This window comes from Symphalangus syndactylus, chromosome 7 (assembly GCF_028878055.3).
Source record: "Symphalangus syndactylus isolate Jambi chromosome 7, NHGRI_mSymSyn1-v2.1_pri, whole genome shotgun sequence".
NCBI classification, from domain to species: Eukaryota; Metazoa; Chordata; class Mammalia; order Primates; family Hylobatidae; genus Symphalangus; species Symphalangus syndactylus.
In genome coordinates, this window is record NC_072429.2 from 90,575,001 (window position 1) to 90,600,446 (window position 25,446).

Genomic DNA, 25,446 nt, shown 5'->3' on the forward strand with positions numbered 1-25,446 from the left:
AAGTTAGTAGCTTCTTGCAGTTTGGAATGAAATTCTTCAATTGTCAAAGTGGAGTTCTATGGAAGAAAATATGTAGTATAAATACATTAGCCTGTTGGTGAATAGTAAAAACACAAACAAATTAATTATTAAGACTGGCACAACACAGGGTAATAACAAGCAAACATACTGACAGAAACCAGTATTTTTAATAAAACCTATTGACTTTGTAAAAATGATCACAGTTTATTGCATCACTCACTTCTAAAACCTATATCTGAAAATGAAACACATTATATATAGTACTTTGAGGATAATGTGCATGATCACTAGCATGGTTTAATTATCAGAGAAGTCTGCAATTATGAAGAATCTTCTAATATTGCCTTTATGGAAAACAAACGCACTTGTAGTTAAAAGCATAACAGATCACTTAAAGGACCAAGGGCAAGTGTCAGAATTCTCAGTCAAGATTTATCCCACGTGGTCACATCAGCACTACTGCTGGTGGAAATATTCTTCTCCTCCTCTTGTATTTCCATCTTGTATTCTTTATTTGTCTGCCAAACCATCTTTGCTCAGGGTGAACATCGAAGTTGGGTAGTGTGCTATACCAATAAAGCCAAAGAAAAGGTTTGACCCTTCTGTGAGTCAGTGAGTTTTGTAGAAGGTGAAAAAAAAATCCCAATTATCGAAGACATTCCATTTATCCTAGAGGCAACTGCTTGACCCAAACAAGACTAAGCAAAATTGACTCAGATTCACTTCTAACCTACCTTATATAAAAAAACAAGCCCCAAATACTCAGGATTTGTATCCTACAATAGATAATGTGTGTTGGTAAAAGCATCTACTTAATGAACAACAAACCAATTATAAATGCATTGAGTAAATTAACCCTCATTTCATTCGTTTTCTTTAGTTTCTCAGGCAGGATCATAACTCATCCTCAACTTCCTCAGTCCCTTCAATAATTCTGATGACTGACAAAATTTGAGAATTTGTGACCTAACGTCATTACAATATTGCTCCACCCACTATTTTGTGCATGTTTCCTTTTATAATAAAGTACAGGAGCACCAAGTTCTAAGTTCTTCATACCCCCACACTCAAAACATCTTCATATGAAACTATGAATAAACACCAACTTCCTATCTGTAACAATAAATGTCAAGGAGCCAATTTTTTTTAAATCTATCGTTTTGTTTCTATGACTCCTATTCAAAAGGACAGTACTTCCGGTCCAGTGCAGTGGCTCATGCCTGTAATCCCAGTAACTTTGGGAGGCCAAGGCGGGAGTGTTGCTTGAGCCCAGGAGTTTGAGACCAGCCAGAGCAACAAAATGAGATGATGTCACAAAAAAATTAGCCAGGTGTGGTGGTGTGTGCCTCTAGTCCCAGGGGAGGTGGGAAGGGAGGATTGCTTACGCTTGGAAGGTCAAGGCTTGGAAGGTGCCTTGCTGGCACCAATACGAATGCATTGGGTGACAGAGAATGGGTATGAGTGACAGAGAAAGACCCTGTCTCAAAAAAATTACTAAAAAAAAAAATTTTTTTAAAGAAAAGATGAAAAAGACAGTACTTCCTAACATTTTCTTAACTCCACCTAAACATCAGCATAATGTGATTATGATTTAGTACCTAGGTTCAAATCTGTCACTACCAGTTGGGTGGCCTTGCATATTTTACTTAACCTCTATAACCTCAGTTTGCCCATGTGTCAAATGTGTACAAAAGTCACTCCCTCAAAAAAAAAAAAAAAAAAAAATCACTCCCTCAAATGGTAGTCCTGAGAATTATGTAAAATGGCTTGTAAGCCAAATGTTTAAAACAGAAGTCTGCTACTCAATGAATATCCGCTGCCTATAATATATGCAAGATATCATTAATTAATGTCTTCCCCTATTTTCCTCTCTACGCTTTTAGATTTTAAAAAATAAATTTTTTTAAAGTATTTCACACAAAAGTATGCCACTTGGGAAAAATCTACTTAAAGTTACCAAGTTTTTCTGCATTTTCAATTATGGAACCACTGTTAATAAAGAACATGTCAAATTTATAAGGCAATTTTCAAAAAAAAAAATTTGCTAAGAACAACACATTCACCATTTACTTGATACAATTATTACTTTGGATTTACTTTGTGGTTCCTTGGTCTAACTTATTTACATGTTAAAAAGCTTATTATGCAAATTCAAGAATGAATAAAAAGGAAAAGATAAGTGACTGACAAAAGTATCTGAAGTATGCCAACACACCTTTTGTGAAAATCACCTTCCTGTCTTGGAAGTTTACAAGGTGGAGCTGATGGACTGTGAGAAACATGGAAGTCTTTTGTTCTTGGAGTAGGGAGGAGAGGCAGTTAATGGTTAAAAATTAAATTGCAAAATCTCTGTCAAATATGGGATATAGTGATTTGAAGCATGTCTTCTGAGCTAGTCTCTCACCCAGCCTTCTAATTCTGAAACTTCTTTTGCAAAACACAACTGGTATGGCTTTGCCCCGATAGGTCCATATAATAAAAATAAATAATCTATTTCAAGAAAATGGAGACGACCATAACCCTGGACAATGAAAGAACTGAATATATGATTCATAGCTTCTCCATGACTCAGTTTGATATGGGAGACTAGCCTTCTAAATACTTGAAAATCCTCCACTTCTACAGAAAATCACAACACATGGAAAAGTGACTTAGAACGCAAAAAAAAGATATATGTTCTATTTTCTAGTGTGACAATGTGCAGAACATAGTGTAATATGCAAAAACCAACAGTTCTCTTCCCAAACTAGTGGTTTCGGTAATTCTACCTATAACAAAGATTTGTTTTTTTTAACAAAAAGGAATTAGTGTTTACTGGGGGCTGGGGATAAAAGAGATGAGGAGTTACTGTTTTATGAATACAGAAGGTTTCAGCTTGAGGTGATGAAAAAGTTCTGGAGATGGACAGTGGTGGTGGCTATACAGCAATGTGAATATACATAATGCCACCAAACTGTACACTTAAAAATGGTTAAAATGATAAATTGTATGCATATTTTACCACAATAAAAAATTTCAATGTTATTCATCTTAAAAATGACACTAGATAAAAGAAGAATGTGTTGTTATAAATTCTTGTTCATCTAGGCCAATGATAAAAATCCCCTAAAGCAATGAAATTAAAATGAGCACCCAATTAGATTGAGTGACTCAACATAACAAAACCATTTTGTCATCATTGAAAACTACTAGGCATGCCAGGAGAGTATACTAACTGAAATACTGAAATACATGTGCACACACACACATACACACACACACACATTTATATATATATAACACATGTTTATGGCCAATATAACAATAAATTTGTATAACCATATCTTTATTAGTCAAATAGTGAGAAAAAAAAAAAAAACTCTGGTGAGGTCAATATATAATGCAGAATTGAAAAGATTGTCACTATAGCATGAATCAGACTTGCACACAATCTTCAGATGTAGAAACTATTATAACAAAATACTTGTGAGAATGGTGTCTACATGTCTGAGTCTCCCACCCATACTATCCCTTACACCAAGAAAACTGGGTTGGTTTCCATTTGCTTACCACTAGTCCCAGAACGAGGGTGCGAACTCTTTCTCCTATCTCAGGTGAAATGTCATTGCCAAACTGCTGCAGGGTAGTAAGGAACCTTTTCAGCTTGCTGAGTTGCCTGGCACCACAGGCTGGGGGCAGCTGTTGATTAGCCAGAGAGGAGGAGGAAGAAGAGGAAGGCCCATTGCTGAAGCCATTGGGTGGTGAGGGGGCGCCATTCAAGGCTGTAGGAGAATGGCTCGTGCCATTAGTTACTGTCAAGAGCACAAAATCAGAAGGAAATCATAAACTTACAGAGAACATGCATGAGGAAATTGCCACCAAGTTTCCTACCTTTTACATCTACTAGTTTTATAACTTTTTAAATGTTGGGACTTTTTAAAAATGCTCGGACTTCACAGGGTTACTGCATCTTCAGGTACTCTATAAATGGGTCTACTCCTCATACTGAGTGATGGTATCCTGCACAGAGGCTGATAATAAATGGAGTCTGCTGCAACCCAGGGCCAGCCCTGCCTCCCATATGCACATATGCCAACCACCTGAAATGTTTCAAAAATAGAACAGACAGCTTCGGATGTCAGCTTTTTGTCGCAGGCTTGCATCAATATAACAGGACTATTCCTTTCCAAACTGCTCCCCTAGAGAAAGTGTACATTTGGTGGAGACTAAATTTATCACTGAACATTTTTAATCATGTTTTGTACACACAACTGACAGCTGTGTTTATAGGAATAGGACTTTCAAGTTTTAACCTTCCACCACCCAATTAGAAGGCTATTTTCTCCCCCTCATACTTCTTAACCACTTCTTTAGGAAAAATGTATATTTTATGTACAAAGCCAAAATGGATATGGTGTTTAACAAGGAGTTATTTCAAGAAATCAAAAAGGGACACCTAAATCCAGCCAAGAGCATGGAGTGGTGATAATTCAGTAAATTCATTTCTGATAAAATTTGTTTGAACATCAAGACGATAATCCCTGTCACTCTGTAACCCATTAATATGTACATTAATAAGTACATAAAAAGCAAAAAGTTGATAATCCATAAGAACTAGAATTAAAAAATCTGCATCCTTTGCATTAAAGAAAATGTTGATTTTATCATGTTAAGTCAATTAATTTGATAAGCAGAACTTTATCAAACCCATCTTTTTAATATAATTTTGATATAGTTTGAAAATGTTTTAAAGACCATGTTATTCTTAAAAGTTAAATTTTGACATTATAAAATGGTTCTCTTGTCCCAACTGAGTATCATAATAACCTGTCAAGAAATGCCAGCTCACCAGGACATCTCACAGGAGACATATGCTTACCCTTGTGGCTTTGGGTAACAACAAACCAAATATAAGATGACAGGGTTACAATTTGGCATTGCACAGTCACCTGCTCCTTACACATTTGGAAAGGTCTTTTAAATGGCAGCGCAACACTGCATAAACAGCCTGAGATGTGTACTTTGCTAATCCCTTATAGTCCCACAGATCTATTTTTGCCTTTTATTTTTCATTCATATGGATTTCATGGCACATGGTGTGCAAAATAGCTGCAACCGATAACATTTATTAGTTTCACAATTCCTTGAGGACAGTTTCAACCAGGACTCTGAGATTTATTAAAACAGTTACTCACTATCCCTAATGAAATATACAGGAAACAATGGGAAGTTGCAATTCTGTCAGAATTCTGTCCTTTCCTTTGGACTGTACCGAAAGCAATACACTCTATTGAGAGAACACAGGACTTGAGCCAAGCAGGAATGGAGTAAAGTTTTAATAAGGGTCTGACAGGTTCAAGACAAGAAAGACACGACCAGGTGCAGTGGCTCACGCCTGTAATCCCAGCACTTTGGGAGGCTGAGGTGGGAGCATCACGAGGTCAGAAGTTCAAGACCAGCCTGACCAACATGGTGAAACCCCGTATCTACTAAAAATACAAAAATTAGCTGGGCTCGGTGGCACATGACTGTAATCCCAGCTACTCAGGAGGCTGAGGCAGGAGAATCGCTTGAACCTGGGAGGGAGAGGTTGCAGTGAGCTGAGATCATGCCACTGCACTCCAACCTGGGTGACAGAGCGAGATTCTGTCCTCCCCCCAACGAAAAAAAAAGGGCAAGAAAGGCACTTCTCACTTCAGAAAGTTTTCTCTATGATATTGTTGCACATCAATACCCTTTTTAACTCAAGGATATATTTTTTATTTTTTATTTTTTTTATTATTATTATACTTTACGTTTTAGGGTACATGTACACAATGTGCAGGTTTGTTACATATGTATCCATGTACCATGTTGGTGTGCTGCACCCATTAAGGATATATTTTAACATTATTTGTAACCGATTGAAATAGATGAAAACGGTGTTAGAAGATAAGAAGTAACCTAGAAATAACAATAGCATATTTCCATGTTCCAAGTCATGCTGAACAAACTAAAATAAAGAGCTCCACATTAAGATGAATTAGAAGTTGTAGTGGTAACAACTGGAATTACAGACCAAATGCTGCTTCATTTGCTAAAATCATAGCAGACTACAACTTTGAAGCAATAATGAAAAGGCAAATATTGGCAGTCATACAAATTAGACCTAAGCTATGATACTTCGGTGCTCAGTACCTACTTACTGGCAAACAAATGATTTTTTTTGGTTCATTTCTGCATAATACATTGATGCCGAATCTTATCTTCCCTTGATTTTTCATTTGCAGAAAAAAAAATCTAATTTAAACTTTAAAACTGAAACTCAAAAGCCTAAAATGACTACTTACATGTTGTCGGTGTAAATGAACTGGTTCTCGGAGCTCCTTGAGTAGTTGGGGGAGGTGGCATCGTTGGAGGAGTCAGCCTAGATTGCGTCTTCACATCCACAGGTGAGTCTGGCATTGTGGAGTGCTTCTCAGTACGATCTGGAGGATGCCACCAGGAACATATTATTTTACTCCTTAAGCACCTCAGTTTTTCAAGTGGGGTTTATCTTTTTTAAAAGCAAGTGAACAGAAGAAATTCAACATCTTCTATCAATAAAATACGCTTATCTACTGACGTTTAAATCAGGATTTTATCATCCAAACTCCACTTAAGAAGGTGTAGCACAGATGGCAGGACCTCATTTGTAACTAGGTTATATTATATCCTATTGTTATTTCTGGCTAAGGCAGATGCTACCTTGGTAGTGTTATATGCAGCAGCACAACTGCACTGGAAGCTGAAGCCAACGTTAGCAAGAGGTAGAAAATAGATGAGGAAGTGGGATGATAATGAACCCCTCATGACAGCTCAGAAATAACAAAAACCTGAAGTCTGTTATGCAGGTGAGATACTGGTAGGAGCCAGCTCTTTGTAATGATTTTCTCTAACACCTGCCATCCCTGTGCTATCCTTAGTTTTCTGGCCTCTTAGATGAAACAGGTTATCGTCTTCCAGACATATTTCATATTTCAATTTTTCCTGCCCTGTTTTAAAAATCACTGTAACATAAGTGAAATGTGTTATACAATGAAGTGAAACTATTATTTACTTAGAATGTGTACATTTATGACCTGCCATTTTAAAAGCATGAAACCAATACTCCAATCAATAATCTCAGAGTAAGAATGTACAAGTCCCAAACAGAGAACTAAAAATAACTAGACACTGCTAATATTTTTTCATGAGTATGTGGCAGATATGAAGAAATTTCCTGATTACCCAATAATGGACATTCACACTTCAGAACTGCTCTCTCTTAAGTATACTTTTCCCTTGACATTCTGAACTGTTTTTCTCAATCTAATCTACTTATCAAAGCAACAGACCTTTTGATCTGTTCAAAGCAGTTTCTTAACACTTTGGTTATAATAAACATTTTAAAGTTGAAATAATTTTGCTATCATTTTAAGGAAGATGCGATAAAAGAATAAAAAATAATCATCATTCAAATAAGAGCATTTGCACGATGAGCTAGTCAACAGCAGTATCAGAGTCTCTATTTTTGGTTCTTTAGATCCAATTCTTTCACAAATGTGTAGGCACACACATGAACACACACACACCCAAAGTGTTTCGAGGCACCTCTTGCAGTTATAGACACAAATATCTCACACTTGGGCTTTTAGAAAAGTGAAGTAACTATTAAGAAAGAACGAGCCTTTAAAAATGTTATAATAACCACAGTGAGAAATTCTCAAAATTACTTAAAGGTCAATTATTGAAAGAAAAGGAAAAACCCAAATTACTACTACCACAATTCCAAATCTACCTCACTTTTGTTCAAAGTAATTTCTTAACACTTGGGTTGCAATAAAACACAACATTTAAAAGTTGAAATAATGTTGATATCACTTTAGGGAAGATGCAATAAGAGAATGAAAATAATCATCATTCTAATAAGAGTATTTGCACAATAAGCTGTTATTATTATTATTATCGATGAGTTAACAGCAATATCAGGGTCTCCATTTCTGAATCTCTACTTCTGGCTGAATAACAATGGATGTCCCTATAGTGAATAAAAGTGTTCTGAGTGAAAGGATGGTAGAGACACACATGAAGAGCATTTTCACCTTTATCTATTGTTAAAAACCTGTCTTCAGATTGCTACAACCAGTAAGTCACTTATTCTAGAAAAATACAGAAGTTAGGCAGGCTTAAAACTGCTTCTTCAATAGTTAAATTCATTGCACATTCTACTCACCTCAACCAACCTCAGCAACAAGGGAATAAATAGCTTCCCACTTATGTTGCAGCTGAGGGAAGAGGTACAGCAGCAAATACAAGTCTCCCTAAATAAAGGCAAATATTTCTGTCATGCCAAGGAGGGAGGGAAAAAGGGAGGCTTGCCAGAGTCGGCTGGGAGATAACAGTGGGAACTGCTGGTCCATCTGGTTTTCATTCTGCTAACACTCACACGGAACTGTTAGAGAAGGCAGTCCAGATACACAGATTTGAAGCACGTGGTTGCACAGACAGAGAAAGGAAGAGCAGGAGGGGGAGGGGAAGTGGGAGTAACAAAAAAATAAATAAAGCAATAGGAGGAAAAAGAAGAAGAGGAAAAAGAACAAAATAGAGAGACAAGAGCCTGATGGGGGAGTAAGTTACCCTGAACAGCTTCCTTTAACCTCAGTGGCTACAAGCTGGACCTTAATGTGCACAGCCCCCTACCTGACTCAAGTTTATAGAGTTAAGGAGCAATATCTAAACTTTAAACATATTTGAAGGCTATTTTTCTTTTTTTAAATAGACCACACTAAAAAAAAGAAACTATAAATTTGATAATAGGTTTCCTCCTCAATTTTAAGTTTGTATTTAAGATAATCTTTGTATTCCTATCTTCTTCCTTCCCAATTTTTGAAAGTTTTTGGTATATTCATAATTTTGATTTGAAAACATCTGAATATTGTCTCGGCCCACATTTGTAACATGATTCCTATCCAGAACAGCAAAATCATCATCCATAGATTATTTTTTTAATTCTTGAAATGTCAACAGTAACTACTGAGACAATGCATAGGAACCACCACTACTTCTAATGGGAATATGAACATTCTAGCCAGAATATATGTGTATGTGCATATATTTAGGGTTTTTACATTAGCCAAATTTCTGCAATGGTTAGCTTGACTCTGACCAAATGGAGTTCCAGCCCAGAGGTCCTACAAACTGAGACAAAGTGGGACCATATGTAACTCATTCTGTGCTGTTCAGTGCAATCAATCCAGGATGGAGATAGATGGTGAAATAACCAGCCAGGCCTAATCCACATACACATGAACACGCTCTGGAGCACAGAGATTTAAGATAAATGCAGAAAATGTGTTTCAAGTATGCTGAGCCCTGTTGCATTTGTTTTGGATTATTTAAAAACTTTTTTTGAAATATATATTCTTGAAACTTTTATAGCAAACAGCACAAGCAAGCTGATTTAACCACAGAAGCATTTCACTCCATTTCAAATTAGAGGACATGGTAAAACCAATATTAAATTATAATATTTCTTATATAATTTTTTAAGTTCATGGAAATTATAGTGTCCTGGTATATAATTTCCATTTTTTAGTTGCAATAGGGGAATTCTGACATATACTCAAAGACTGACACAAAATGATTAAAAGTCAAAAGAAAAAACCTCCATCAGATCATGTAGCAAAGGTAAGTAAAACCAAAAAGGGCTGACTTTACTTCTACCTTAACAATTCAAACTACTTCTAAACAAGACGATCTTCCCTCTGGGAAACATTTCTCTCACATGGCAAATATCCAACACATATGTACCAAAGATGGTTGATGAATGGAAAACAAATGTGGCATATATTAATACATTACCTATATGATTTCAATATCCAGTTCAGTGTCAGGGCCTTCTAGAAGTGGTATGTTTTCCATTTCCTTTTTTTTTTTTTTAAATAAAAAGAAAAGGTATGGCATAATCTGCCATGGCACTTACTTTACTTTTAGTCAGTTCAAATAGCACCAGATGTGTTTCTAAGGTACAAAAAGTAGGTATTCTGCATTTTCCTTGTTTACATAGCATTCTAGAGAGGACCAGTATACAACGACAACAACAAAAAGGGAGTTCAAATATTGGTAGGTGGTACATCTTTTTCTATCAGTTTATCAGGTCAATTATTATAGAAGTCTCAGAGATGTTACGGATTAGGAGGAACTTCTTGGACAATTAGTAGTTAGTCTGAGTTAGTCATATTTGAACAAGTGTTGGCTAAGCTAGAAGGTATGTACTAGAGAGGATAAGCCAGAGTGAAATGGAAATCCTGTAACAGGAAACAGGAAAGAAGAAGGAAGCTAGAGAAGCATCAAGGTGGGTATAGAACTTTAATTTTTATTTCACTGGAAAAGATGGCAAATACAGTTCTGAAAATGATGCTATGTAGTGACTCCAATATCTGGGTGTCAGATGTTACAGGAGACTGTCCATGGACCAGAACAATGGTGCTGGTTGCTTCTGCCCTCCATCCAGCCTCCACCCTTCCCTGATGAGCACTGTGGTAATGCCCATTCCTGCTCAGAACCCTTCCGCAATGCCCGAGAATGAAAGTCAAATGCTAACATGCTAAGCATCATGAAATGACACAGTGGGATATTTGGCATAACAGAATAACTTTCTAAGGCAGACTGGTTGACTCTCTCAACCATTAGTAGTGAGTTCTCAGGCAATTAGTTCTCCCAAGCCTCAGTCCCTCATCAGAAAAAAATGCAAAAATGATCCTCTGTCCCTCATAGGAATGTGGTGAGATTGAATGAGATCGCACGTTTTAAACCCTAGCACTGTGCCTACTTATATTAGGTACCAACAGGTGTGAACTTCATTCTCTTGTGCCTTCAACTCCATGATCCATTCCTGACTTTTCTCTCAATCCGAGGCTCTATCAATACCAGCCACCTTGGTACTCCCTGGCTTTTCTGCCTTTCTTTTGCTTGTTGTTTCCCTCATCTAGAATGACCTGTCCCACCCTGCACGTTCTTCACTGCTCACTGTAGATCACACATCCTCTTTCAGCTTCCCTCAAATGCCCCAGGCAACAGCCATATCACATTACCTCTGCCTTTCTTTTAGCATTTATCACAGCCCGTCTGTATGATGGTCACATGTATATATTATACACCCAAACATTCCAGCCAATGCAAATGGTAAGCACTTGATGGCGATATTTTTTAAAATTCCTCCTGAGGAAGATGCTTAATAAATATGTATTAATATAATTGTGGATAGTTACATTTCTAACTATTAGAAATCCATTCTGTATATTATTGTCAGTTCAAAGATATCAAATTTCCGTGGTAAAAGACAAACACACACCATCAACAGTATACACAGAGAGAGGATAGAATGTAGGTAACAATGGGAAGATACTGGAGACCTGAAATTTAGTTCAACTTTGCAACTAACTTACATAGAATGATGTCTCACCTCATATCTTATCACAGGTGCCATGATCTGAATGTTTCCCAAAATTCGTGTGTTGAAACTTAATCACCAATGTGATAGTATTAAGAAGTGGGGCCTTTGGGAAGCACCCAGACCATAAGGGCTCTAGCATCATGGATGGGATTGGTCTCTTATAAACGAGTTGGAGAGAGCTAGGGAGGCCACTTTTGCCCTTCCATCTCTTCTGCCATGTGAAGAGGCAGCATTCCAGCAACAAGCTGCCATCTTGAAAGCAGAGACCAGGCCCTTACCCAACCTGCCAGTACCTTGATTTTGCATTTCCTAGCCTCCAGAAGTATGAGAAATAAATTTATCTTGTTTAAACTACCCAGTCTAAGGTACTGATACAGCAGCGCAAATGGACTAAGACCACAGATGTTTTATGAAGAGCATTTTTGCTGAAACACAAATAGGACCTTACCTATTCTCTGATCTAAAACCTTCAGGAGAGTCTCATTGTCCATGGAATAAAATATAAGCTCTTTAGCTTAGTCCATGTTGCAGACACTGTTGAGTTCTTACTCAACAACGCTTGTTGCTTTCTTCCTTGCTGGAGAGCCCCGACTTTGTTCAGGTACTCATCCTCTTCCCACAATCTTTGGGGGCAAATTCTCTTTGTTGCACATTAGTCAGATTATCACAGTTTCTTTTTCAATAGTAGGCTTCAGAGATGGGTGATGTGATTTGATTCTGGACAATGGGCCATGAGGGGAGCTCTACAGAAGAGGTGAGAAAGACGTCCTCACTTTCTAAACAGGGACCCAGGGAGCAAACAGTCCCTTCTCTTCTGATAGGCACTGTTTTATCTGTAAGTGATTACTTCCCTTCACTTTTTTGAATTCTACTTTTCTTATTTATAAATTAAGCATGTTGGATTGCATTCTTCCTAAAGATCTTTTGCAAATACTAATATTCTCTGGTTTCTTTCTATAGATATGGCTTATGATCATTACAAACACAAAGATGACCACCCTGAAAACATATATTTGATAATGAAGTGACCACAAATACAATTACTTTGAAAGTGGTGATGATAACTAGCCTTCTTCTGTTCACATAAATTTCCATGTCCACAAGAATGTCTGCATGTCCATTTTTCTCCCATAAACATTAAAATTAATGTCTACCTCCTCTTTTCAAATACATTTTCAATCCTCATCAATGATTTAGTTATAAAATAACCATTCTAAAGTCCAATTCTCCCTCTTTAGTTGTCACCAAAACAATCACCAGGATTTTCTTTCATAGCCCAGGCTCTTAAAAGGGAATCTATAGTCACTTCCTCTGGTTCTTCATTTCCCACTCCATCTTCCATGCAGAAACCTATGAGACTGTCTGTCTAAACATTTCTCTTCCCATGCTATAAACTACCATTCCCTCTAATCTCATAACTACCCTGGGAACTACCATGTTCTTTCATGAACTTGTACCTAAGACACCAACAGGCCCAGACATAGCACCTAGTCCATGATAGGCAGTATCAGTCCTTCTCCAAGATCTTTATATTTAGAGTTGAGGGTAGAAAACTGCACCATCTACTACCCTCCACATCTGGAAAGCAGGTCTGCAGTATAAAAGCCATCAATTAACAGGCAGAAAGAAGGAAAGAAAAGTAAGGAGAGATTATCATGGTAGTAGTAAATAAAGTCCCTCATTCTAGTGAATACTAGGGACTTCTCACATCTGTAAAATTCCTACAATTTGGGTCTTCCAAATCTTCTACAGATTCCTAGTCAAACAATCCCTACTTTGCCTAAAACCTAGATTGAGCTGTTTTTCACCGAAAGCAAGCAATGCTGATAAAATAACCCTGGCATGTTAGGCGGAGTGCGGTAGCTCACGCCTGTAATTCCAGCATTTTGGGAGGTTGAGATGGGTGGATCACTTGAGCACAGGAGTTCAAGACCACCCTGGCCAACATGGTAAAGCCCTGTCTCTACAAAAAATACAAAAATTAGCCAGGCGTGGTGGCACATGCCTGTAGTCCCTGCTACACAGGAGGTTGAGGCAGGAAAATCTCTTAAGCCTGGCAAGCAGAGGCTGCAGTGAGCCAAGATCCTGCCACTGCACTCCAGCCTGGGTAACAGAGTGAAACCCCATCTCAAAAAAAAAAAAAAAGGCAACCCTGGCATGTAGCATCAAGATATCCTCCTAAATTCCACTGAAACTCTTCTCAATTGTCTCTTTATTATTAATCCAAGAAACATGTACACTACTTTATCTGGCATCTCTGTAGCATCTGACACTTCCCCACTTCCTCCTTGAACCATCTGCATTACCAGAATTCCATGAGTCTAATACTCTCTTTCTCCAGCTTTCCTTGCTTCTCCTTTTCAGTCTCTTAAAGGCTCCTCTTTTTCCTGCTCTGTGATAACTACTGACATTTTCCCCTAAGTTCCTTCTTAGACCTTTTTCAAATTTTCACTCTATACTCTTCCTTAGTGATTTCATTTGTGTTATCATTGGGCTTCAGAGACAGGATTAGAATTTGCCATCCCCTATGTAAAACTGGCCATGTTTTGCAACCCCTGTATTGTGGGAATAAACTCAAATAATGTGTATTGCATTCTTGGTCAAATGCCTGATACATGGTAAGCACTCCGGAAGGGGTGACTTTATTCACTCCGTGGCCAGTATGAGAATAACTCTAGTCAATATCCCTCCCAAATTCTAGACCCAAACTTCCAGAGGGCTACTCATTTCTACAAACTGAATCATCCACCATCTCTTGGCCTGCCTTATTCAACAAGTCATTGAATGGACTCCCACCCATCTCTGATACATTCTCGAAACCACATCCAGTTATTTTTCTATGTATGCCAATGGTGTGACCAGAGATCCTGCCCCTCTCCTCTTGTAATCTTCAAGTATCTCTTATAACCTTAAAGTCTGTGCTCCTTAACAGGACATAGAAAGACCTTTGTGACCCATCGGGCTCCTGCAACTGCTCCAGACACATCTTCATTTCTGCCATCCACCCCATCCCCACCCCTCTGACCTCCATACTAGACAGCTGCAGTTCTCCAAATTCCCATGGTCACTCTGGCTTTCATACTCACTGCATCCCTTTCCTTGAATACTCTTCACTCCATCACTGTCTAATTAAGTCCATCATTCCTTTAAAACTCCCTTCAGGTGTCACTTCAGCCAGAAACCTTTTGCTGACAACCTTTCTATTCTCAGCTGGCCGGGTTTGTCCCAAGTTCTCATATTAGACTGTCTAGATCCCTCTTGCAGCACTGATCACACAGTATTTAGACCACAATTTACTTAAGAGCAATGATGACATTTTATTTGTTTTTATAGTCCCAGCACTTAGCAGTGTCTGACACACAGCTTTAACTCAAGATGAAATCATCTATGTATCTCTTTTTTCCTCTCATCATCCAAAAAGAATTCCAAAAGAATTTTTACATTCTGGAAAAAATTAATCACTAAAGATAAATCTAGAAAAATACCACTGGATTATTCAATTCACCAGTTTTCTAACAACTCTCAGTAACCACAACATATTTCCTAAGACTTTTTAGTACATGATATTAGAAAAAAAGTTTGTAAGGCAATTTATACACATAGGATCTATAGCCTCTAAAAACTGTTTTACAATAGTAGTGTCAGTGTAGTCATACATGTACACATTCAAAACAAAGAGAAAAGCATATTGTGAACCAAAAACATACTTTTTTCCACATTCTACAAGTTTTCTGTTGTTTTGTCTGTGGATGGTGGGATTACAGGTTATGTTTATTTTCTTCTTGTTATTTTTCTCTGTTCTATAATGGGCATATTTTATATTTTACAAGCCAAAGAAATGCCCCAATAAACAACAACAACAACAAAACCCTATTAGGATAAATCACCTACAATCAGGGTTAGGCATTGTGCCAAATGTTGGGCATGTTTTATCTCACTTTAAACCTCTCTATGAAAAGGTACTATAAATATGCCCACTTTATATAAAAGGAACTGAGGCCATGAGGGATTGAAAAATTTGCCCAAAGTTTTAAGTCAGGTCTTAATCCAGGCCTTCTCAAAGTTCATTATCATCTAAAACTACTTCATTTTATTCATGATCTGGAAAACTGGGATACGAACTGCACTCAGTAAATGTTAAATCTGTAGCTAGCATTAAATTAAAACTGCATCTTCTGGCTGGGCGCGGTGGCTCACACCTGTAATCCCAGCACTTTGGGAGGCCAAGGCAGGCAGATCACGAGGTCAGGAGATTGAGACCATCCTGGCTAACACAGTGAAACCCTGTCTCTACGAAAAATATGAAAAAATCAGCCCAGTGTGGTGGCAGGCACTTGTAGTCCCAGCTACTCGGGAGGCTGAGGCAGGAGAATGGCATGAACTCAAGAGGTGGAGCTTGCAGTTGGCCAAGATCGTGCCACTGCACTCCAGGCTGGGCAACAGAGCAAGACTCCGTCTCAAAAAAAAAAAAAAAAAAAATGCATCTTCCAATACAGTAGCCACTAGCCACATGACTATTTAAATTTTAATTAAGATTCAATAAAATTTAAAATTTTGTTTCTCAGTCACACTAGCTACATATTCAAATTTACATGTGCCTGATGGTTACTATGTTAGAAAGCTCAGTTATAAAACACTTCTGTCATCACAAAAGGACAATGCCATCCTAGAAAAATGACTCTGACATGTTATCCTAGAAATAATAGCTCTGTGGCAGAAGTCCATGGAGGTGACAAGGCAGCCCAAAGGGATGGGGAGCAGGAGGATTGTCTGGAGCCTCATCCTAAACATTTTCCACTGCCATTCAGATCTTTCACTTGCTTTATATGCTGGGTTTCTACATTTGATGATGATGAGATAGGAAAAACAGAAGTCTGAACCCCAAAGATATGTAAGCTATGAGCTCTGAAAAAGTGCTGGCACGAGACATTCTCAGTTCAGGTGATCAGTAAACATCAAGGTGACCATGCCAGTGAGGACAAGGCCATGGGCTCACAGTCCTGGGATGAGCCAGTCAGCAGCTGGTCCAGAGATGACCAAAGCACATCCCTATGGTCTTTAATGGGAGTGAACTTGGATTAAGAGGGATGCCAGGTAAGAGAATGAGATAAATCAATGGCAATCGATCACTATTTCTGGAAAACTAATTTCAAAAAAATGTTTGGCTCATCTCCATACATGGACAACAGGAATTCCCCTTCCCTTCCTCTACAGCACTTATCCAGCTAGCTATGCAAGGCACATTTATCTTATTTTTGAATGTGTCCGCACCCAGAATGTCAGCTTCGTGAACAGAGATTTTTCTCTGTTTTGTTAGCTCTGTAGCATTTAGAAAAGTGCCTGAAATAGTAGGCATTGGATGGACGGACAGACAGACGGATGGAATAAATTGGGGGGTGGGAAAGATGGAAGGAAAGAAGCAATGGAGGAGGGGAGGGAGGGATGAAAGGAAGGAAGGAAGGTTAGTTTCTGCTAGAAGAGCTAGAGACATATTAGTAATTCTCTTTTTTTTCAATTTTATCACTATTTTAATCAAATAACTTAGCTGCTTGAAACAAATCCTTAAGATAGTTCAATAGAGCAAATTGGTGGTTCTGGACAGAAAAATCATACTCATTTCATGAAGTAAGGAAAGATTGGCTGTCATAGGAATACTGGTGGATGCCAGGCATTACTTGTATGTCTAAGTCCTTCAGAAATGTCATCCCTCCCACTGCTGTTACCACCTTTATTCCAGTGACTCTTGCTTCTTATTCTAATCACCACTTCTTGGAGGTACCTAAGGTACCAAGTGGATATTAAGCGGCAGCCTGGGATCTAACAACTTCACTTCAAATAGGGTAGTTCCGGGTTAATCTGACTTACACCCTGGTGTTCTGTTTAAGATCTCATTTAAAATTAAGGGTCCCTGTTTAACAAAGAAAAGTTTAAAGCCCCTGGCACAGGCAAATAGCAAATGTCTACTTAAGGTTAACAATACTTAGGAAGGAAAATTAAGTTGCCCAAATAACAGAAGTCACCCCTGCTTGTCCAAAGAGAAGAGAAAGATGCATGTTATCACAAGGGCCCCAAAACTGAACATAAGCATGTATGTTAACATTTTGTTGCCAAACTGTAGTTCCTTCTGGAAAGTAAAAAAACAAACAAAAAACAAAAACAAGTCATTAGTGATCCAAACCTTTTATCATCTGAAGAACTGACAATTATTACTCTAATAACATTTGTCCTATTTGACAAGGTTAAAGAAGGTTATAGAGAAGGTTCAGAGAGCTACTGCAGAAAAATGGTAGCACAGACACTCAGTAGAGTCAGTTATGATCATCCAGATAGTAATTAGCAAATCAAGAGAGACAATCAGGAAGGTGCCCAGGGTATGTACCTGTGGCTAAATCGCAGACAAGCAAACAGCAGGAATTTAAATGAACATTTCTTGATTTTAATTGAATGTACTCTAGGGAAAAAAAAAAGTACCATTAGTTTAGTCTTTACATTACAGGCAATGAAAAGGCACTGAGATTTTAGGCAGCCAAATGAGATGCTCATTTCTATAGTATATCTGAGAGCACAGTGTAAATAGGATAAAAGTGGCAACAGGGCAGGAGTACTGGATAGCAATAGTCTAGGCAAGATAGAACACAGGCATCCAGTATGGAAATGGCTGTAAGACTGGAGAAAAGGGGAAAATTCAGGAGATATTTCAGAAGTACTGCTCAAGTTTACAGAGCTCAGTAACAAGTAAGACGCCCTTGAATAAGTAGGAACTGAGAGGTGCATGGTGATGTTAAAAACCAAAGCCAAAACCCAGCAGGAGGAAGTATTTGGAAAAAGGACAGGATAAGTTCAACTTCGTCAATGGTACTGTGCTGTTCATGCATAAAATATCCCAAGTAGCTTCCTTTCCCACACTTGTCACTATCAAATTATTCTGCCTCCTCCATGTGCCTCTCCATTTCCACTGCCATCACTAGCATACAAGCCACCACCATCTTCCACTTGGACATCACAACCTCTCACCCCACACTGCAATCTGTTTACATGAAACAACAGATGAAAACTTCTCGTAAAACCAAATGTTTCACTCGTTTTTTTTAAATAAAAGCATTCATTCAAAAATATTTATTGAGCTATATAAAATGTGCCAGGTACTGTTAGACACTATGGACAGGTCAGTGAACAAAAATTTTTAAAAATCACTACACTCAAGAACTTTACATTCTAATGATCCAATCAAGTCATTCCCCTATTTAAAGTGTTTCAATGGTTTACCATAATGCTTCGTATAAAATCCAAACCTTCAAATGACCAACAACCTAGACAGATTTAATCTGGGCCTCTCTTATCTCATCTCATGCCTCATCGGTTTAATCAGCTGCAAACTTCATCTCACCTCAGGGCCTTTCCCTCTCCCTAGAAAATCCATCTCAGCTCAAATTCACTTACTCAAGGAAGGCGTCCTTGACCTCTCTCCTATCCAACCCACTGTATTATAAGCAATATTGTACTACCTAATCTGTTTTTATAGAGCTTACCACAACTGTTATATATAATTGTATGATTATTTGTCTAACATCTCCTACCAGAGAGTAGTGTCCCGTAAGGAAATGGGGACATATCAATTCTTATCATATCAACTCCGTCCCGGAACTTATCACATTGCCAAGTACTTAGTATGAGTAAACAGTGGATATATAAGAAATTTTCTATTTAAAAATACAGATTTGAAGGTACAGGTAGAGCAAAACAATTGGACTCCTTATTCTCTTTAGAAGGGGTTCGAAAGTTTCTTCAGTAATAGAAAGAATAAAATAACAATGAAGATAATAATGAAATCACTTTCTCGTATTTCTCATATTTCAACCTCATTCCCACTGCAATGGGGCTTCTATCACTACTGTTCCACTGAAACCACCCCAGTGAAAAGACCAACTCTTTTGTGGCTAACCCAAAAGATACCTTTCAGTCTTTATCTTACCTGTCCTCTGGGCACCCTTTGATCTGTTTAGCCACTTCTCATTCTTATTCTGCAGTGGCATCCTTCTCCTAGCTATCTGTAGGAGTGCCACGGAATTCTCTTGGACCTTGGCCCTTCCTCACCTCCTCATCTTCTGAACTGGCTTCAACCTGTCTGGCATCTGACACAGGCCTTCACATCTCATGCAACAAATTCTGCCAGGTGCCCATATCTCCAAGGAAGGATACTTTCCTGAGGGCCAGACCAAGTGGTCTCACTGCTTTCTTAACAACTCTAGCTGGATATCCCATTGATAGTTATATGTGGAACCAAACCTAACATAGTCCTTTGGAAATGTGTGCCTCCTCCTATATTTCAATCTCTGGGCATAGCATTATTTTCCACGGAGCTAACCAAGCCAAAATACCACAATCATCCTAAGACTTCTCTCTGGCTACAGTCCATCCCAATATCCTGTCAATTCCACTTCTAAATAACCTTTGCGATCCACCCCCAGTTCACCTCTGACCTGGCCTTCAGAACCTACACAGCCTCTAACTGTTTTCTCTCCCTCCAGTACATCTCTGCTCAAATCCTCTCTTAATTACTTTCAGTGCAATAATTCTAAAATGTGTATCTGACAAAATTTACTTATAATCCTTCACAATTATAAAAGTTGGTCGAGATACAGGATGATGGTCCTTATCTTTTCAATGCTGTATCTCTGGTGTCTAAACATAAGCATCTTGCACATAGTAGGCCCTCAGTTTTTTGTACTAAACCATCTAAAAAAGTTAACATAGTCGGGTGTCCATTCAACTCCTATTGTATATGTACTCAAATTATTACAAACAAAATACCAATAGAATTTTGTCTAGAATTTTACAAAAGTTTTAAAAGTTAATCTGAAATAAAAATGAAAATAACCAGGAAAAACTTTGAAAATAAAGTGTGACAAGATTTAGCCTAATGTATGTATGTATGTAAGCGTATGTGTTTATTTGACACAGGGTCTTGCTCTATTGCTTGGGCGGGAGTACAGTGGTGTGAACATAGCTCACTGCAGCCTTGACCTCATGGGCTCTAGCGATCCTCCTTTTTTAGCCTCTGGAGTAGCTGGGACTACAGGTGCATATCACCATACCAGACTAATTTAAATTTTTTTTGTAGAGGTTTAGTTTCACTATGTTGCCCCGGCTGCTCTCGAACTCCTGGCCTCGAGCAATCCTCCTGCCTCGGCCTTCCAAAATGTTGGGATTACAGGCATAAACCAGTGCCCAGCAGCCTAACATGTATTTAAAGCATGACAAGGCGGGGCGTGGTGGCTCACTCCTGTAATCCCAGCACTTTGGGAGGCTGAGGTGGGCAGGTGACTTGAGCCCGGGAGTTCAAGAACAGCCTGGCCAACATGACGAAACCCCATCTCTACTAAAAATACAAAATAATTAGCCAGGCACAGGGCTCACACCTGTAATCCCAGCTAACTGGGAGGCTGAGACACGAGAATCTTTTGAACCTGGGAGGCAGAAGTTGCAGTGAGCCAAGATTGCACCACTGCACTCCAGCCTGGGCGGCAGAGCGAGACTCCTGTCTCAAAACAAAAAAAAAAAAAGAAAAAAAAAAAGGCATGACAAAACCATGATGATTTCAACAGTGTGCTGCTAGTACATGAATAGATGGCCAACACAGCAGAATAAAAAAAAAATAAACAGAAAAAATACTAAGTTCAGAAATGGATATACCTTTAAGAATTTAGTATACGATAATTTCTCATAGTAGTGAGAAAAAGACAAAGTAATTCAATAATTCAGTAATTCCCAAGCAACTACTAGACAACAATTTGTAAAAATAAACCCATCTCATACCACATATTCAAATTCACTCATTCCATATGAATAAAAACTGCAATAAAAAATTAAATATGTAAGTGCACATTTATTTAATCATAGAATGAGGAAAGAGATAACAATCATGATGAGCCAAGACCAATAATGGCACTTATTAATAAACATGAGTACAGCAAAATGTACCATAAATAAAGTAAAAGGAAAGTAAAAAGGCAAGTAATAAATGAAGAAAATATGTTTGGTATTTGGCAACAATGGATTGATAGCCTTAATATAGAAATAGTTCCATCAGGCCAGATGCAGTGGCTTAATTCTGTAAACCCAGTGCTCCGGATAGCTAGGAGGGAAGATCACTTGAGCCCAGGAGTTCAAGGCTCCAGTGAGCTATGATCACGCCACTGCCTCCAGCCTGGGTGACAGAGTGAGGCCCTGTCTCTAAAAAATGAAACAGCTCCATCAAGTCAATAATTAAAAGTCCAACAGCCCAACAGAACAAAAATTGTAAAAGAACACAAATAGAAAATGTACAAAATAAATATTAATGACCCATAACCCTATGGGAAGGGAAAGTTTAACCTCTCTAGTATTTTTTTAAATTAAAACAAGATCATTTTTTTCATCCAACAAAATGATAGTTTTTAAATTATAATATGGTATTAGACATTGTCACTTTAATTAAAATACTTTTCTAAAATAATAATTTTCCTGTAGGACAATTAGGCAATACGCATCAATTGCCTCTAAATTATACGTATCCTTTAATACACCAATTCCACTCTTTGGAAATTATTCCAGATAAATAATATCAAGTGTACAAAGAAATTCATAATGAGGAAACTGGAAACAGCCTAACTATTCAACGATAGGCATTTGGCAATTCAAATTCTAATACATTCACAGTGGAATATAATGTTGTATGTATTTACTTGGAAAGATCTTTAAAATATACTACTACTACATGGGGGGAAGTTACAAAGCAGTATGTTTTACAAGATCCTGTTTTTTAAGAAAACTATTTTAAGACAATTAGATGGATGTGTATGTGTTTGTAAAAAGACCAGAAGGGTATGTATAATAATGATCTCTATTAGAATACTGAGCAGCTATTTCTTAAGTTTGGGATTCGCAATGGGGCAGAACTTTCAAATATATTGTCAGGCCGGGCACAGTGGCTCATGCCTGTAATCTCAGCACTTTGGGACGCTGAGGCAGGCTGATCACTTGAGCCCAGGAGTTCAAGACCAGCCTGGCCAACATGGCAAAACTCTGTCTCAGCCTCCCAAGTAGCTGGGTCTATAGGTGTGAACCACCATGCCCAGCTAAATACAAAAATTAAAATTTTTTGGCTGGGCATGGTGGCTCACGCCTGTAATCCCAGAACTTTGGGAGGCTGAAGTGGGCAGATCATGAGGTTAGGAGTTCAAGACCAGCCTGGCCAATATGGTGAAACCCCATCTCTACTAAAAATACAAAAATTAGCTGGGCATGGTAGCATGCTCCTGTAGTCCCAGCTACTCGGGAGGCTGAGGCAGAAGAATCGTTTGAACCCGGGAGGTGGAGGTTGCAGTGAGCTGAGATAGCACCACTGCACTCCAGCCTGGGCAATGGAGTGAGACTCCGTCTCAAAAAAAATATATATATATATATGTGTGTGTGTGTATATATATATACACATATATATACATATATATACACATACATATATATATACATACACACATATATATACACATACATATATATACATACATATATACATATATATACATATATGTATATATATATGTGTGTGTGTGTGTGTATATATATATATATATATACACATATATATATATATACACATATATATATATATATACACACATATATATATATATATATATATACACACATATATATATATATATATATATACACATATATATATATTTTTTTAATTTGGAACTCTACCAAGGCTATTCAGCTTTGGATTGAAGGGGTAAAAAGCAGGATTCAAGACCACCGAAAGGGAAGAGAAGGGGTTAAAGAGGCGGAGTTATCTACAGGAGTTGGAGCACAAGAAAGCCCGTGAACACACACGAATAGAAAAAGTGTCTTATTCACCTTTGTATCCCATTCATATAACAGTGCCTAGCATCAGTATTTACTGAATAAAGGAAGAAGTTAGTAAGAAGAAGGTCCACAAACACTAGCTGACTCAGAGGAAAAGACTAGAGATCACCTTGGGGAAAAATCCAAAAGTATACTAGAGCACCATAAGAATACAATCCCCAAATAAATGATCAGATTCTTCAGAAAGCATTTAGTAAGCACCATGTGACAAAATGGAACCCACCCCATAAAGCAGTTTCACTAAAAGTTGAGGCCTCTAGAAGGGCTCCCAAAGACAAATTTGAACAGCCTGTGACTTATATTAGCAAATTCTTTACATATAATTGTATTGATGTATTAATTGAGAACAGAAGATATGCATTTAATGGAGATTTCCTTCTTATATCAAAAAGATACCTGCACTCCTAGTTTATTGCAGCACTATTCACAACAGCAATGTAAGGAATCAAACTAAGTATCCATCAACAGACGACTAAAGAAAATGGCATATATATACATACCATGGAATACCACCCAGCCATAAAAAACAATCAAATCATGTATTTTGCAGCAACTCGGATGGAACTGGAGGCTATTATCCTAAGTGAAATAACTTAGAAACAGAAAGTCAAATACTGCATGTTCTCATTTATAAGTAGGAGCTAAACAATGGGTACACATGGACATAATGAATGGGATAGGCTAGGCACAGTGGCTCATGCCCTGTAATCCCAGCACTTTGGGAGGCCGAGGAGGGCAGATCACCTGAGGTCAGGAGTTCGAGACCAGCCTGGCCAACATGGTGAAATGCCGTCTCTACTAAAAGTATAAAAATTAGCTGGGTGTGATGGCAGGCGCCTGTAATCCCAGCTACTTGGGAGACTGAGGCAGAAGAATCACTTGAACCCGGGAGGCAGAGGTTGCAGTGAGCCAGTATCACGCCATTGCCCTCCAGTCTGGGCGATAAGAGTGAAATTCCATTTCAAAAAAAAAAAAAAAGAGTGGGATAATAGACACTGGAGACTCCAAAAAGTGGAAGGGTGGTACGGAGGTGAGAGTTGAAAAATTACCTTTTAGGTATAATGATCACATTGGGTACACTAAAAGCCTCGGCTTTACCACCACACAATATATGCATGTAAGAAATGCATCTGCACTTGTACACTCTAAATACATAAAAAAAATTTTAAAGGCGATTTCCTCTTGGCTTAATATGGTCAATATATAGGGAGACCAACTCCATATATTTTATACAGTTGTTTCAATTTCATATTTATCATTTCTTAACAGAGTTTCTACCTCAGTGAATACTTTGCATAATACAACTTTTCATGGAAACTCATGACCTTACTTAATAAAGTAACTCAGAGAAGTTACCCTAAACAATTAATTGCCAATAAATATTCCCTAAGGACAGAAAATCAAGATTGCCTTACCAGGAAATATCTGCATATATATATATTCAAAAGCATCTAAGTAAGTCTATTTTCACCTTCCATATTTCCAGACAATGTAAAAGCAAGCATACCTTTTAACACCAGGAAAATCATTGGGGAAACTAGAACCATAAAATTCTGGCTAGTTACAATTTGAAGGACTCATTTTTACAATTCAGACACCACCTTAAGTTCCAGGGAAGTGTCTCAAGTGAACACATACATAAATTTAACGTTAGTAAGTTCTTAATGTAGCCTCATTTCTATTTATACTGTAAACGTGGGTATATATGTTATTATATTAAGATGACAGTCTAAATTCCCATCCACTTACTAGGAATCATTTATATTTCATATAGCACTAGAGATGTCTTCTCTGAGCTTATGAAGAATTATAATGGGGGGAATCAAACCAAACATTGATGGACAACTGCAAAGAGCATTCCACATATAAATGAAAAATGCTGCTTGCTAAAGATCTATCAGGTTGTTTTCAAAAACACAACCTTCTTGATACTATTTGTCAGATAAATTAATTATGAAAGTAATAAATGTCTAAATATACAGGAAAGTGTTCTCAATTTTCTAAGTTCATCGTGTTATTAACTTGTTACTAACAATAACTCAAGTTAGGATATATCCAAAACCATTCCTATGATAATATCA

The 25,446-nt window shown here is 37.8% G+C and overlaps 1 protein-coding gene across 1 annotated transcript in view; it reads right to left on the reverse strand.

Moving 5' to 3' along the window:
• RUNX1T1 (RUNX1 partner transcriptional co-repressor 1) overlaps nucleotides 1-25,446 on the reverse strand; it is a 148,883-nt gene that overhangs the window by 56,044 nt on the left and 67,393 nt on the right. The window contains 3 exon segments of the mRNA XM_055286738.2: nucleotides 1-56; nucleotides 3,571-3,812; nucleotides 6,330-6,467. The exon segment at nucleotides 1-56 is cut by the window's left edge and continues 34 nt beyond it. Of these exon segments, the coding sequence (XP_055142713.1) occupies nucleotides 1-56; nucleotides 3,571-3,812; nucleotides 6,330-6,467 (436 nt within the window).